The sequence below is a fragment of the Chrysochloris asiatica genome, unplaced genomic scaffold (genome assembly GCF_000296735.1).
Source record: "Chrysochloris asiatica unplaced genomic scaffold, ChrAsi1.0 scaffold00054, whole genome shotgun sequence".
NCBI classification, from domain to species: Eukaryota; Metazoa; Chordata; class Mammalia; order Afrosoricida; family Chrysochloridae; genus Chrysochloris; species Chrysochloris asiatica.
Genome location: NW_006408572.1, coordinates 14,701,953 through 14,716,080, shown reverse-complemented (window position 1 = coordinate 14,716,080; position 14,128 = coordinate 14,701,953). Strand labels below are relative to the sequence as shown.

The 14,128-nt window shown below is 42.3% G+C and overlaps 1 protein-coding gene across 2 annotated transcripts in view; it reads right to left on the bottom strand.

The window, feature by feature from the left end:
- MAP2K4 (mitogen-activated protein kinase kinase 4) overlaps positions 1-13,645 on the bottom strand; it is a 135,027-nt gene extending 121,382 nt beyond the window's left edge. The window contains exons 1-2 of one of the 2 annotated variants that reach the window (XM_006863437.1): positions 13,512-13,629; positions 1,801-1,833 (exon numbers count right to left, since the gene is read on the bottom strand). In XM_006863437.1, the coding sequence (XP_006863499.1) occupies positions 1,801-1,833; positions 13,512-13,629 (151 nt within the window). Of the gene's footprint in view, positions 1-1,800; positions 1,834-13,511 lie in introns of both variants that reach the window. The other variant, XM_006863436.1, reaches the window with a different exon arrangement.
- Positions 13,646-14,128: the final 483 nt, after the last annotated feature.

Sequence of the window (14,128 nt, the reverse complement as noted above, 5' to 3'; positions counted from 1 at the left end):
GGAAGAATAAAGAAAGAGATGGATGTGAGAAGTCAGAGGAGGGAAAGTAGCCACAGGACAAAGATAGTTAAGACAACCAAGAGTGGGTGTCAGAGGAGAGAACGGACATTTGCCCTCTCCCACAGATTAAGTTCCAATAGGTTCTATCATCCCAAACCTCCCTTGTTAGGATTCTCCCAGATTTATCAAACCTACCATTCCTGTAACAATGGGAAAGGAAGAGAAATCACTTAGAAGGCCTAAAGCAGTTTTCACTTACCTACAGAGCTACTTACAGCTACTTTATACATAACTTTAAACTTCCCTCATCAGTTGCTCTTGGTTTCTGTGCACACTAGGACTACATTAGAAAGCAGTGAAGCAATGTGGATAGTTTTAAATATAAAGTCAGCCTTTTTTCTTGTTAGATTTTATACCAAAATATAAATAAAAGCTAAAAATTGTTAAGTATTTCAGAAATTATGTAAGTTAAAGGGTAAATGAAGACGCAAAAGGGTCATATTAAAAAGTGCTTATGTTAAAATTAAAAGATGGTATAAAATATTAGCTATAACTTCATTGCATGTAGATTACTTATTTTTATTTTACTATTTAAGGCAAAGGAAGGGATGATAATGAAGACCAATTTCAAACTTTTTTTTCCTAGGGACTATGGTTGTTAATGCTGCCAAGTCAGACCTGACTCATCGTGACCCTACATAGGGTTTCCATGGAGTGACTGGTGGGTTTGAACCACCGACCTTGCAGTTAACAGTCCAGTGCTTATCATACAGTGCTTACCTCTGTAGTTGTTAAGTGTCATGGAGTCAGTTCCGACTCATAGCGACCCTGTATAGGATTTCTGAAGAGCAGCTGGCAGGTCTGAACCACTGACCTCGTGTTTCACAGTCGGGTGCTATCCTACAGTGCCACACTGGGAATCCTCCTAGGGACTAGCTGACCTCTAATACTTACTACACATCTATCTCACAGATGAATCATTTCTAGAAATAAATTTTGCTGACTACATTTCAAAGGAGGTCACAATAGTCAACCAATGGGATCGATGCATTTTGATTTCCATAAAAAAATGTTTTAAAACCGTAGAAATGTATTCTCCAGTTTATTTCTTTTTCCTTCAAACTAATTAAGATAGATACCAGAGTGGTCACCATTCTTCCCTAGTCTACAAATAAAGAAGCAGCAGAAGAAACTAGTTACATTGATCTCAGGGATATTTTTGTTAACTGAAAAGTTATCTCCTTGAGTCAAGGTTTTTTCAAATGCATTTTAAAGAAATGATCATCGAATTTAAAATGCCCTTGTTTTAGCTTTATACACTTTTGTCTTTTTATAGAAAATCTATTCTGTATCTATGAAGACTACTGTCCTAACACAGACTGGTTGAGGGAGAACAGTTTTGCATTAAAGATAAAAGAATGTAAATGCATGCTTTAAAATGCATTAGTCTTAAAGCATGAAATCTAAGTAGATGATATTTTTTACACTAAAATCTTGAAAGTCAGCCTTTCTTAGCTTATGATTCAAATTATGGCTAAATCTGAATACCTATACTTGCTCCTATATTTATCCTATCTCAATTGCTGGATTGTAAGTAAAAACAAGAACAATTTACAATCTAAAAAGAAATGTACTTTTTTTTTTTTTTTTTTGGTATTTGGAAAAAAGAATGAAAAATGGAAGCTCTTTTCATGTAAAATTGCCATGGTTGGTTAGTTGAAACAATAGTGGACACATTCCCAATACCAAGATGGATATGAAAAAATTAAACAGCATAATATTGTAAAATGTGTAGCTTACTTTGTGCCTTTTCACAGAAGTTTATCTGAAAGCCTAAAGTAAAAGAGATAAGTTCCAGTTCATTTACTGTAAATCAAACAAACCAAAATTAGAACATGACATTATGTTTTTATATTACATTCTAAATAAAAGCAATTCAAGAACAGTTCAAATCACATTACCCCCACAATTTCAGAAACAACTACAACAGTGTTATAGTGTTCTTTAAAAACTTAGCTCCATTAGCTGAGTTGGAACTGAAATTTACTTAAACTATAAAAGTTATACTGTCTCAAACTTTACTTTGTATATCTGTTCAGTAAGAAAGAGCACCTATTAACCTTTGGAAGTTAAAGGTAACTTTGTTAATTCTGTCAATTGTTTCAATGTTTTCAGCCTACAAATTCAGCACATATTACAAGGTACTTAAGCAACTCAAATTACTAATTTATAATACTGATTAATTACCAACCATGATTCAGTAATTTAGTAGTTCATAAATTGTGAAATCTAAATATATACATAGAGCAACATTTTCCAGTCAATTAGCTAACTAACTTCAAATGATAAGAGGTGCTGAAACCCCTCTGCTACAGAGTAGGTCTGGAAAATAGTAATGTCCCTAGGAAATAATTAGGCAAAATAAGACTTTAGAACTTGTAAGAAAGAAACCCACAAATTCTCATTACAAACAGGAAGGCAAGGCATGTTCCAAATCCAAATGAATTTGGCTATACCTCTGCATACACTGCATATACAGCAGTAAAACCACCCATTTATAACTAAAGCCTTCTTAAAATATTACTCCACTTTTTAGTGTACTGAGTGTTTGGTTTTCTTAGTGTCTATCTATGCTTGTTTACTAATGCTATGGAGAGAAAATTCAAGAAAATACATTTAGTTTGAGTATCATCCAAGCCTGGTAGCGTAGTGGTTACAAATCGGGCTGCAAACCACAAGGTCAGCGGTTCGAAACTACCAGCCATTCCACAGAAGAAAGATGTTTTCTGCTCCCATAAAGACTTACAGCTTTGGAAACCCTGTTACAGGGTCGCTATGAGTCAAAACCGACTCCATGGCACATAACTGCCACCACCATCATCCAAGCCTATGTTTATAAAAATTTAATCAAAACTTGTTGGAAAAAGAGTCAAGACTGAAGGCAGGATATGTTTAGTCTTTCCCATTCAGTTATCAAATTTCTGAAGACTCTAAGGTAAATACATCACCTGTAATGTATTATAACTAAAAATTGCTAATGTAGCTACTTTGACACAAAGGTCCTTTCTTCTTCTACCTGTCAGGCTTACCTACCTAAATCATACAAATGACAATTCAGGAAGAAGTGTCAGTGACTGCACAGTAAAGAAAACACTGGAGGCAAACGTGGAAGATCAGGGGTAGAAGGCTCGATATGCTGCCCGATCAAATGTGCAGTGGAAACAGACTCAGAAAAATCAGATACCTGAGTCATACAAGTCCAAGCTCCGAAAAATGGCCCAATGACAAATCAGAAGCAAAGGGCAGAGCCGTGAATCACCGGCAGCAACAGCAGGATTGTTGCTGTTGTTAAGAACCATCAAGTCGGTTCCAACCCATAGCGACCCTGTATAGGATTGCCAAGGAGCGACTGGGGAGCTTGAACCACCGACCTTGTAGTTCAAATGGGTTTTCAGTCCAGTGCATTAACTCACAGGGCCACAGGAGGACTTCAACAGAGGGAGAGAGAGCAGTAAAGAGTGTAAGCCAAGTCTCCCACAGCATCCCAGTGGTAGAAGAGGTGTCAGATCACCTAGTATCAGAATTGCAGAGGAAGTTGATGAAACACTGAAACAACCTTCAGACTACGCGGACTTTTCTCTTTTTAGCTCGACGGCTACTACTAGGTAGCAGAAAGGAAAGGTGAGCCAGCGAGAAAAAGAACAGTAAGAGTAATATTCATAGGGCAAAGAGCAAGGAAAACAAGCGTAAAAGGCATATGTGACTGAGAGTGAGTCATCAATTACTGCTTAGCAGTTTAGCTCAGTTTAAGGGCTGAAAATAAAACTTCAAACGCTGAACTTTTGCAAACATTACAACGCATTACTACAGTAAAACCTGTGAAAGCCAAAACCTGTGTAAAGCACAAACCTATCAGAGAAGGAAAACTCAAATCGTTTTCACAAAAATGAACAATATAAAAAATGGTTAAGACAGGTACCCAGTCAATGGCGGAAAACAGGCAAGATCCAAAAGAAAGGTATATACACTTGCTGTTTTAACTAAGTTTCAAAGTGAATGGATTCTGAGGCCTCAAACAAACATCTCTGGCTACATTCTTTGTTATTCACAAAAGAAGGTGGCTACTGGCCCAGAGTTTACTGTCAAGCAAAGACTGAATTAACTAGTACAAAAATGATTCATCTTTTTTAGGCAATTCCATGATGTTTAAAATCAATTGAATCAAGTAGACAGTTATTTTAGCTAAATCCCGTTTATCCCTCTGAAAGACTGTATGTGCAAAACATAGGAACATATATGAGAAAGATCTACAACAGTCATAATTTTTGTTTTCTTTCTAATTATAAATTTATTCACAGGGCAGAGAGGGAGGCAAAGGGGGTAAAAACCAACAAGAAGAGAAAGGCTATAGGAAAGACATAGTGAGGAAAAATTCCAGTACCCTTGATGTAAACTAACAAAATATTTGCTTGTAGCTCTCATGTCCATCAGCATTCATTCACCTGCATTCCATTTTGTGGTTTCCCTTCGGCACCTAAATTCCTTATTTTCACTTGTATATTTTAAGGTCTGCATATCCAGGAATACTAGATATTAGTTGAATCTGTTGATAGTAACTAGTTAATTCTTAAAAGTCTTAGATGCCTCACTCTTTTTAATCCTCGTGAGTTATCTGTACCCAGGAACTTAATTTTGCTAAGTCCTCCACTTCAATTTCCCTAACACATGTTGGGGGAAATTGCCCGTCTTTTTTCATTTTACCTGGCCCTGGGCAAATTTAATTGAATCTTAGACCTCCAAGAATAAATACTGAAGTACAATAAAATATAGCTACCTGGTTTTTTGTTTGGTTTCTTTCCCTTTCTGAGTCTCTCACCCTGTTTCTTCTGGCTCTCAGTCCCTTATTTTTCTCTTGTTCTAACTCTCTTAATTCAATCTTAAACTTCCTGAACTGACCCTAACTCACAATCTACAGTCTACTGTTATGCTGTTGTTTTATCCCTAACAAAGCAGGATAGTCCGTGTAAGTCTAAAAGGCCATCTAGAAGAGGTTTAGTGTATAGAACAAATAAACCAGCAGTGGCTGATGCGGTAGAAAACAAAATGCAGTGTGTCAGGCACTGGACACGGTTCTAGTTCCAACTGTGAAACAAACAAACCACTTCACTTATACACAAAATAAGGAATAACATCAGGTAGCGTAGTGGTTACGAATCGGCCTGCGAACCTTAAGGTCAGCAGTTGGAAGCTACCAGCTATTCCATGGGAGAAAGATGAGGCTTTCTGCTCCTGTAAAGATTTACAGCCTCGGAAACCCTGTACTCGCTGAGTCGGAACTGACTCCACGGCACACAGCCACCATCAATCTTATCTTTGGAGGCAGTGATAGTTCAACGGTAGAATTCTCACCTTCCAGGTGGGAGAACTGGGTTCTGTTCCCAGTCAGTGCACTTCAAAAACACAGCCACCACCAATCTGTCATAGAGGCCTGTGGACTGCTATTATGGTGAACAGCAGGTTTCAGACTAAAACAGACTAGGAAGAAAGGCCTGGCTAGCTACGTCAAAAAAGTCAGTCAATGAAATGCCTGTGGATCACAACAGTTGTACATGGGGTTACCGTTAAAGACCAGGCTGACTCAATGACAGCTGCTTGGAAATGAGTGCCTAAACCTAATTCTGCTGGTCTAACAGCCCTTGTGGGATTTTACAGCTATAGTCTTCCCTTTCCTCTAGGTTGACATGAAAGTACAGGAAGGGAGAGGGAAGGGCAGGAACATAAATGGTTTCGCACCTCCTCAGCAGTTCTACGTGGCTTCCTAAAAACTGCATTACAAACTACAGGACAATACAAACCCACAGTAAGATAAAGGGTCATCTAACTAGACCATGCCCACGCTGTCAAGTCTTCCTTATGCCACAAGCAGGAAGAGTCCACTTGTGTGCTGCCTCCCAACTTCAACCTCAAATTGTTGTCAGGTGCCTTAAACTGCAAAGTTACCTACAGGATGTCACTGGTTTGAACATCTGATTTCTTTAAAACTGTCCAAAATTTGTATTTTCACCGAAATTTCCACAAGAATAATTTCCTACTGCTTTAGTTGTATTTCCTATAGTTTTTCTGACATTATTTTCCTCAAACTTTAAAAGGAATCCCCCAATTTACTAATTCCATGCAATATGAAGAATCATTCATGATTTTAATTACTAGCAATCAAACCCTGTCCATGGTTTCAATTCAGGATTTTGTCAGTCCTATGTCACCTCTTCTTCCCTTTCCACGGGCACTGGCTATTAACTCTGTAGTTATATAATGGAATGCTGGAGTATCATCTCAAGCCTGTTCAGTAAAGCCAGGGAGATCAACTTAATCACAATGTGACTTTGGGCAAATACTTAACTTCCATGACTCCAATTTCCTCACCTGTAAAGGAGAATAACAGTAAGCAAAATTGTTCTGCGATGGTGAAATGTCTTACAAAGAGCCTGGAGGAGAGCAGGGTATTATCATTGCGATCATTCTTATTCCTGTTCTCTCCCACAGATGAGCTATGATTGTGGCATTGCCTTTACTTCACCAAGTGTTCACCAAACCAGCTAAACCTACACAAAACCAGTCCCTCTTCTTTCACCCTTCAAAAAATTAAAAGGAACAGACTCCAGTCATCACTGGGAACCCACCTCACCTTCTACACCTCTGCCACAGCACATCCAAGACACCGCCAGGTGTCCTGAGAACTTTAAATTCCAACAACATGACGCGTCCCCCGACAGGCACTCAGTCAGGCCCGATTTCAGGAATACTGGCAAATTTATCAGAGGAGTCTTTAGTGCCAGTTTATTTTTTTTTAGTGCAGCCAGGCAAGAACAGGCATGGAACTAACAAGTATACAATTCAGAGCCCTATCTAGCAACATTTGTCTTGTTTCACCCCTTTATAAGTTTCGTTGTAGCAATTTTGGGTAAGATGAAATAACACTGACAAAGCTGTTGCAAAGTCCACATGGATCATCTCTCCTGTGGTGGGGAATGAATCAAACTGTGCATGAATTGTTTTCTTCTTTTAAAAGGCCCATCTTAGAGAGAGAAGAGGAAGGGCTGGCTGGTCTGAAGTTTAGGGAGATGTGTGAACTCCTGAGCCCATGGACATTGAGTTAGCCACTGGGGCCCAGAGCTGAGAGTGAAACGGCCAGCTGCTCTGAAGTGTGGGGAGGCTTGCGTGAACTCCCAAAACTTGCAGATGGTGCCCATTTGTCCTAGCTTGGATGGCTAGCTGACCCGAAACTGACCAGATGAAAATAAAGAAGTGTGATACCCTGAGCAAGAGTAAATTGCTACAATTTGATGAACTTGACCTCTGCTTATGGATGCAGTTGCTCAAAATTGCAACTGAAATGGAAGAAGGATTCTTCAAATCAAGGATCAAGCGTGTTTCTTCAGTGCACTGGGTTGGTTGTTGTTAAATGCTGTCGAGTTGGTTCCAACCCATAGCGACCCTGTTTCTGAGGAGTAGCTGGTGAGCTTGAACTGCGACCTTGTGGTTCAAACCATATGGGCAATTAAAGACACTGGCTATCAAAAAATGGGGACTATAAGGGCACGAAGTGGTTGGCTTGCAAGCTTTCATGAGTTTGCTTAGTTTCAGAATGAAGGGGTTAAGGGAAAATCCCTGCTGAATAGTTTTCCTTTTCTCCAGATGGATCTGGTGAAAGAGGACGAGGATGATGGTGATAGGATTTTATGATTCAATTGTAATTTTTAGCAGGATTAACTATGATTGTCACAACTGTAATTGAAGGAGATGTGTAGCTAAAAAGAGGGGAGTAATTAATCTTTCATTTCAGAAACAGAGGACCCCAGGACCATCTAGAAGGAAGTGCGTGAGCAAAGTGTGAGATTCTACCCAGAAAAAAAGCAACAGCACAGGCGATGGCATAGAGACACAGAGCAGCTGAGGACTCTATGCCTATGGGATGAGAAAGGCTGTGTGCCTGTGGGCAGGAGGCTACCTTACAAAATGTACCTGTGGTCTGAGAAAGTGTGGATTCACTCTTATGGTAAACGAGTTCCTTTTATATATTAGGGTTAGTGTTTAAGGGATTCTATAACCCTTCAAATCTACATTGGCTTTATTGGCCCAATGCCTACTTGAAATCTTCCATTCACTTGCCAGTGTCAGTCTTCCAGCAGGTTTAGAACATGAAGGAGAATCTGGAGGGCAATAAGGCTCCAAAACCATTCCCACAGTGGCTGGTTGCATAAAGCTCCCACCTGCTGCCTGAAACAGAAATATCTTCCCTTCTATTCCCTCTATTTCTGAATCTACATCACTTTTGACATAGATTCTGCTCTCAGGCCTGAAAGGCTGAAAAGACTTAAAGAGAGCTTGGAGAACCCATGTAACATAGTAAGGTGAGCAAATGCTACCAATCATACAGGCCAGATCAAAACCTACCTCTGCTAGGGCAATAGTGAGGTTGGCCCAGGATCAGGCAGTGTTTCGTTCTGCTGTGCATAAGGGCGCTATGAGTCAGTAATGACTCGATGGTACCTAACAACAATTAGGGCAATTTGCTTAATTTAATGCCAGTTCCTGTGGTGCTGTGGGTTAATGCGCCAGACGGCAAAGTCATCTGAACTGCAAGGCCGGCGGTTCAAGCTCACCAGCTGCTCCTTGGAAACCCTATACAGGGTCGCTATGGGTCGGAATAGACTCAACAGCACTTCACAACAACATCTACCTACCTTTAAAGAGTAGTCAAGGGCTTCAGATTAGGAAAGGAACCAATAGGTGAAAACATAAGAGAGCTTATGTTATTGCTCATTTTCTAATTATTTCTAAAGGGGGGAGGAGGCAAACATCCAGCCTGTGAAATCATTTGTTCTGACCCTACCGAAGCAACTGCAGTTCCAGTTATCACATTAAAGGCAAATTAATTAAAAGTTTGACCAAATATAGCAGGCTCATATTTAAGCTGATAATTTCGTATGGTCTGCGAATGAAGCTATAAATCTCCAAATGGCCCATGGCAGAGAAAAGTTCCCCACCCCTGTTCTAAAGTCTGGACTGAGGTTTCTTAGGAGCCCTGGTATGGCGCTGTAGGATCAGCACTGGACTGCTAACCTCAGGGGCCGCTGTTCAAACTCACCAGCTGCTCCTCAGAAACCCTATAAAGGGTCATTATGAATCAGAACCAACTCTATGGCACTTAACAACAACGTCATACATAATTAGGGCCATCTCTGTCTCCTAAAGATGGAGGCTGAGAAGACTGACCTGGGATTCTGTATAATGAAGTCTATTATAATAAACAGATCCCTAAAAATAAGAAAAGCTATGGGTCCAAACCAATCCAGTTTCCCAAATTAGGTAAAAGAAATGGAGTGAGAATTGGCTTAAAAAGAAAAAATTTCCAAATACAGAGTTAACTAACGCTCATTTTAGACAAATTTCAGCATGCATTCACACTGAGATAAGATACAATAAGAGGAAAATATGAGAAATGCTCAACTGAGGATTTTTTTCTCCCATAAATGTAAACTCATCCTAATGTCAAAATATTTTTTTAAATTTATCTAACTTGGCAAACTGATCTACATTTTGATAGTTTTAGTCACCAATGAACTGAAGAATTAAAAAAGCACTCAACTTATAAATGTTGGGTGTGTTTATGAATAGTTAAGAGGAAAAAAATGAGTCAGGATGAATGAAATACTCAAATGTATAAGCAATGAAAAAATAAGACGTTATTCCCCGATAAATCAGGGGCAGAGGGACGAATGATTACACAAACTGTGGCCAGATTAGAAGAGGAACCAGTTAATACAAAAATGTAACTGAAACTGGGTTTGTTGATGTCTGTTATACAGCAATGTTGTTGTTAGGTATAGTCGAGTTGGTTCTGACTCACAGTAATCCTGTATAAGGTTTCCGATGAGTAGCTGGTGGGTTTGAACTGCCAACCTTGCTTATCCTACAGTGCCAATACACACCACAATTCCCACTGCAGCCCCCAAAACGGTATAGCAACTATTACTAGATCTCTCTTTCACAGCATTTAAACTGCAACTCATTTTGAGAGTCCTCAGATCTGAAAAAGGGAGATTTGGAGTCTAAATTAGAATATTCGTCTGGAATAGTGTAAAGGAAATGCTTAATAATGAAACTATGGTAAAATGTACCTGCTAGAGTGCATGCAGGGCCTTGTAATAATGAAGATGAGCGTACAGGGACTCATGTACCTAATAAAGAAAGACACCATCAATGAGACCATTACAAAAATAGTATTGCTGACAGCTAACTGGTGTGGTGCTGCAGGGATCAGCAATGGACTTCGAACCACAAGGTTGGCAGTTCAAACCCACCAGCCACTCATCAGAAACCCTATATAGAGTCGCTGTGTGTCAGAACTGTCTCGACAGCACTGAACAACATTCACTGCAAGACCCCATACTTTCCATCCATTCTCGTACCAACTATGAGGTAAGAGTCACCCCTCTTTCCAATTGAGAAATTGAGGCTTAAAGTTAAGTAATTTGCACAAGATTACAAAAATCACTTTTTCAATTGTGGTTGTTGTTGTTAAGTGCCATCAAATTGGTTCCGGCTCATAGCAGCCCTGTATAAAGTTTCTGAAGAGCCACTGGTGGGTTTGAACTGCAGAACCACCAACCTTGTAGTTCGCAACCTAGTGCTTATCCAGGGGATTAAAATCTAGGCCTCCAGAATTCTGACTCTTAGGCATTAGGATATTAAGAAAACAATGTTTCACAATCTGAACTAGTCGTGCCCCAAACATCAAGCTATGAAAAAGTGCACAGGTTTATCCAATGCCTGGTAGTGATGGTGGTGGTAGTATGTCATGGAGTCAGTTCCTGCATAGGGTTTTTGAGGCTGTAAATCTTTACGGGAACAAAGGATGTCTTTCTTCTGCACAACCACTGGTAGTTTCAAACTGCTGACCTTGAGGTAAGCAGCCTGACTCGTAAATACTACACTGCTACCAGAGCTCCTTTTATCCAATTCCTAGCAAATGCCTGTCACCTAGGAAGAACTCCAATGTCAATCAAATGAAATATAGTCTGAATCGTGCTGTTTGAGAAAGCTGGGGTATCAACAACCTCCAGGAAGGTGGTTTTCTGCGGTGGCATGTAAATACGGAGAGAGAACAGGTAGTAGAAGCAGTATAGCAACCCTAGCTTCTAAGTACCAATCTGGGTGACGTCTGATCTAAAGCCCAAAAAGGTCTTTAGTAGATGGAGTACCAGAGGTTTGGGGGTAACATAACAAAACAAGCAGAAAACAGAGACCTTGAACTGCTGCTGAAGCTCAAGTTTTATAACCTGGTTTGTGCCCAACAACATCTTGAGAACTGCAAATACTTCTTTTCATTCTGAGTAATCAAGGGGTTCAAGAACAAGATATAACTGAATCAATCAGGGCTAGACATGGTCCTGATAAAATCAAACTAATTCAGAGACAACTCAAAGAAAAATCTTACCTCTTCCCTTTTAAAATGGGTTCTGCTTATTAGAAAGTTTAGTTTACTGGGTCTCATACCAAGACAAGGAATAGGAAGGAGAGTGATGAGCATCAGAACAACTCCCACCAACAACCATTTTCTTTGAGTTCCTAAAACACACCAAGCTCTTTCCTGCTTGGAGCCTTCACATGTGCTGTTGTTTTCTGTTGAAAATGTTCTGGTAGATGAGGGTTGGTTTTGCACACAGGCTTTTCCTGATCATCTACTTGGAGCAGATTTGCCATCCTCCTTATTACTTTCTATCACAAAACCCAGTGTGTTACCTTTATAACAAGTTCTCAAATTGCAGTTTTTCTTATTTACCTACAGAATGTCTCCCCTCCCCCATTCTCACAGGAAGTTCAGCTCCATCAGGGTTAGAAACTGCATTATCTCTCCTCTGAATACTCAGCAACCATAGTCCCATGCCTGGCAACTAGTCGGATGCCCACTAAGTATGTTCTGAGCAAAATATAAATTTATGAATGTATACAGCTTTATTAAACTGTCACCTCCCATTGTTCCTGGGCCCCCTCAAAAAAAAATTTTTGCATGATTTCTATAAATCACCTTTGTCGGCTACACGACACATCAAATGTCATTTTGCCATTTCATTTTCCCCCATCATTTAGTCTGTATGTACAGCTGTGAGATTTAGAAACCCATCTTGGACTTCAGCTATAGACTGTGCTGTGCATCCAATAACCAATTCAATTTTAATTCTTTTAATGGCCTGCACAGAAGTATCCTCTGAACTTTCACATCTACCTATCTCTGCCGCTACGTATTTAAAATTATTTCATGGGGAAGGTGGCAAGGATATAATAAAGATGAATAAACCCCCGTCTCTGCGCTCCGAACCCGGAATATGCAATAAATGTCTGTTAAAACCAACGAAGACATGGATGGGTAAACAGACCATTAATAAGTTTAACTAGTGAGTAACCATAGTCACACGAACTACCAAGGGTATCCGGGCTGATTCTACTCAATAATTAATTCAACATAAACAGTTTGCTCAAGTTGTCGTGGAGAGATTTCTGACACTATTTTAAAAATAGCATCCCTATTCCAAATTTCCCAGGAAGCTTAAGGAAATGGTCCCTAATGGGCGAGGGCCCGGTGAGTGTATTTCCACCGCACCCCCTGTCAAGGGCTAATAAGCATTCCCAGCAGAGAAACCCATTAATTAGGAGAGCGACTTCAGATGTCCAGGCACTATACAGGACCAGTGTGACTCTGGCCTTTCTATTTCCTGTATCTCTCTATTGACACTGAATTCACTTTTTTTTTTTTTTTTCCTGCTTGCAATGCGAGCACGTTAATCCCTAGCAGGAAAAACACGGACTCTCCCAGCGCAGGCTGTCTACCTTACAGGTGGCACAGTCCTGAGCAGCCCCCAGCCCCTCCCCAGCGCACAAACCCTGCAAAAGTTTGCAAACGTAGGTCCCGCAGGAAGGAGAGTGGTCCCGGGCTCCAGCTCTGCCCGGAGAGAAGAACCAAGATGGCCCTGGCCGGGGCCCCACTGCGGAGGCGGAGAGCCGCGCCGGGCGCCCGGCAGGGGACACCAACGCCGCCGCCGCCGCCTACCTGCACGGACCGGGAACGAGGCCCGGACGCTCCCGCCGCCGCCGCCCCGGACCCGCAGGTTCCCGGAAACAGGGCCAAGCGAGGCCAGGTAAGCCCCAGCAGCAAGAGGGGCGGCCGCGGGGGTGGTTCCCGGGCCAGGTGGGCCCAGCGGGCCGGCGGGAAGCCCGGCAGGGCCGAGGAGTCGGGCGCAGGCCGCGGCCTGCGTGGGCCGGGGCCCGGATCCCGAGCGACCCGGAGGTGGCCGGCAGCGGGGAGGGAAGCCCGGAGGGAGGGCGGGAGCGAGGCGCGGGAGGCTCCGCTGTTTCCTCAGCTGGGGCCGGAGGCGGCCGCTTCGGCAGGCCGCGGTGTCGCCGATGGCCGCACGAGGGGACCGGTGTCCCAGCGAGGCCGCGTTCCTTACCCTGCATGCTGCTGACGGCCGGGTGGCCCGGCGCCGGGGACCCTACAGAGCCCGGGATGCCGGTGCTGCTGCCGCCCCCGGAGCCGCCGCCGCCGCCGCTAGGGCTCGGAGCCGCCATTGTTGGGAGTGAGGAGCCCAGCGGCGCCGCGGCGGCTGCAATGCAGCAAGCTCGGCCTCTTGCACGGCCGAGGGGCGCGGTTAGCGCCCGCCTCAGGTCCGCCCCCCGACACGCCCCGCCCCCGCCCCCGACACGCCCCCTCTCCCATCCTGACGCGGAGCTCGCACCAGATGGGGACCTGCAAAGCAGCCAGGTTCTGTAGAGCTAGAATCGCCTGCAGGCAGGGATCCTGGCCCTGAGCTGAGGACCCGCAGGACCTAAACGTCATTTGCAAGTCTTGAGTGTTTGTAAATTTTGAAGGTGAGAGGATACAGCGGTTTCATCATTCTCACAGAGGTCTATGACTCTGCTTAAAAAACCCCTTTTTCAGAATCTCAGAACTCAAAATAGTAAAGCTAAAAAGGATACCAGGAAGGCAAGAAGTGACTGGCTTACAAGCTTTCAAGAAGGAAACTAGATCCAGAGGGCCTGGAAGAAGGTAGAATCTCCAGTGAGTAGT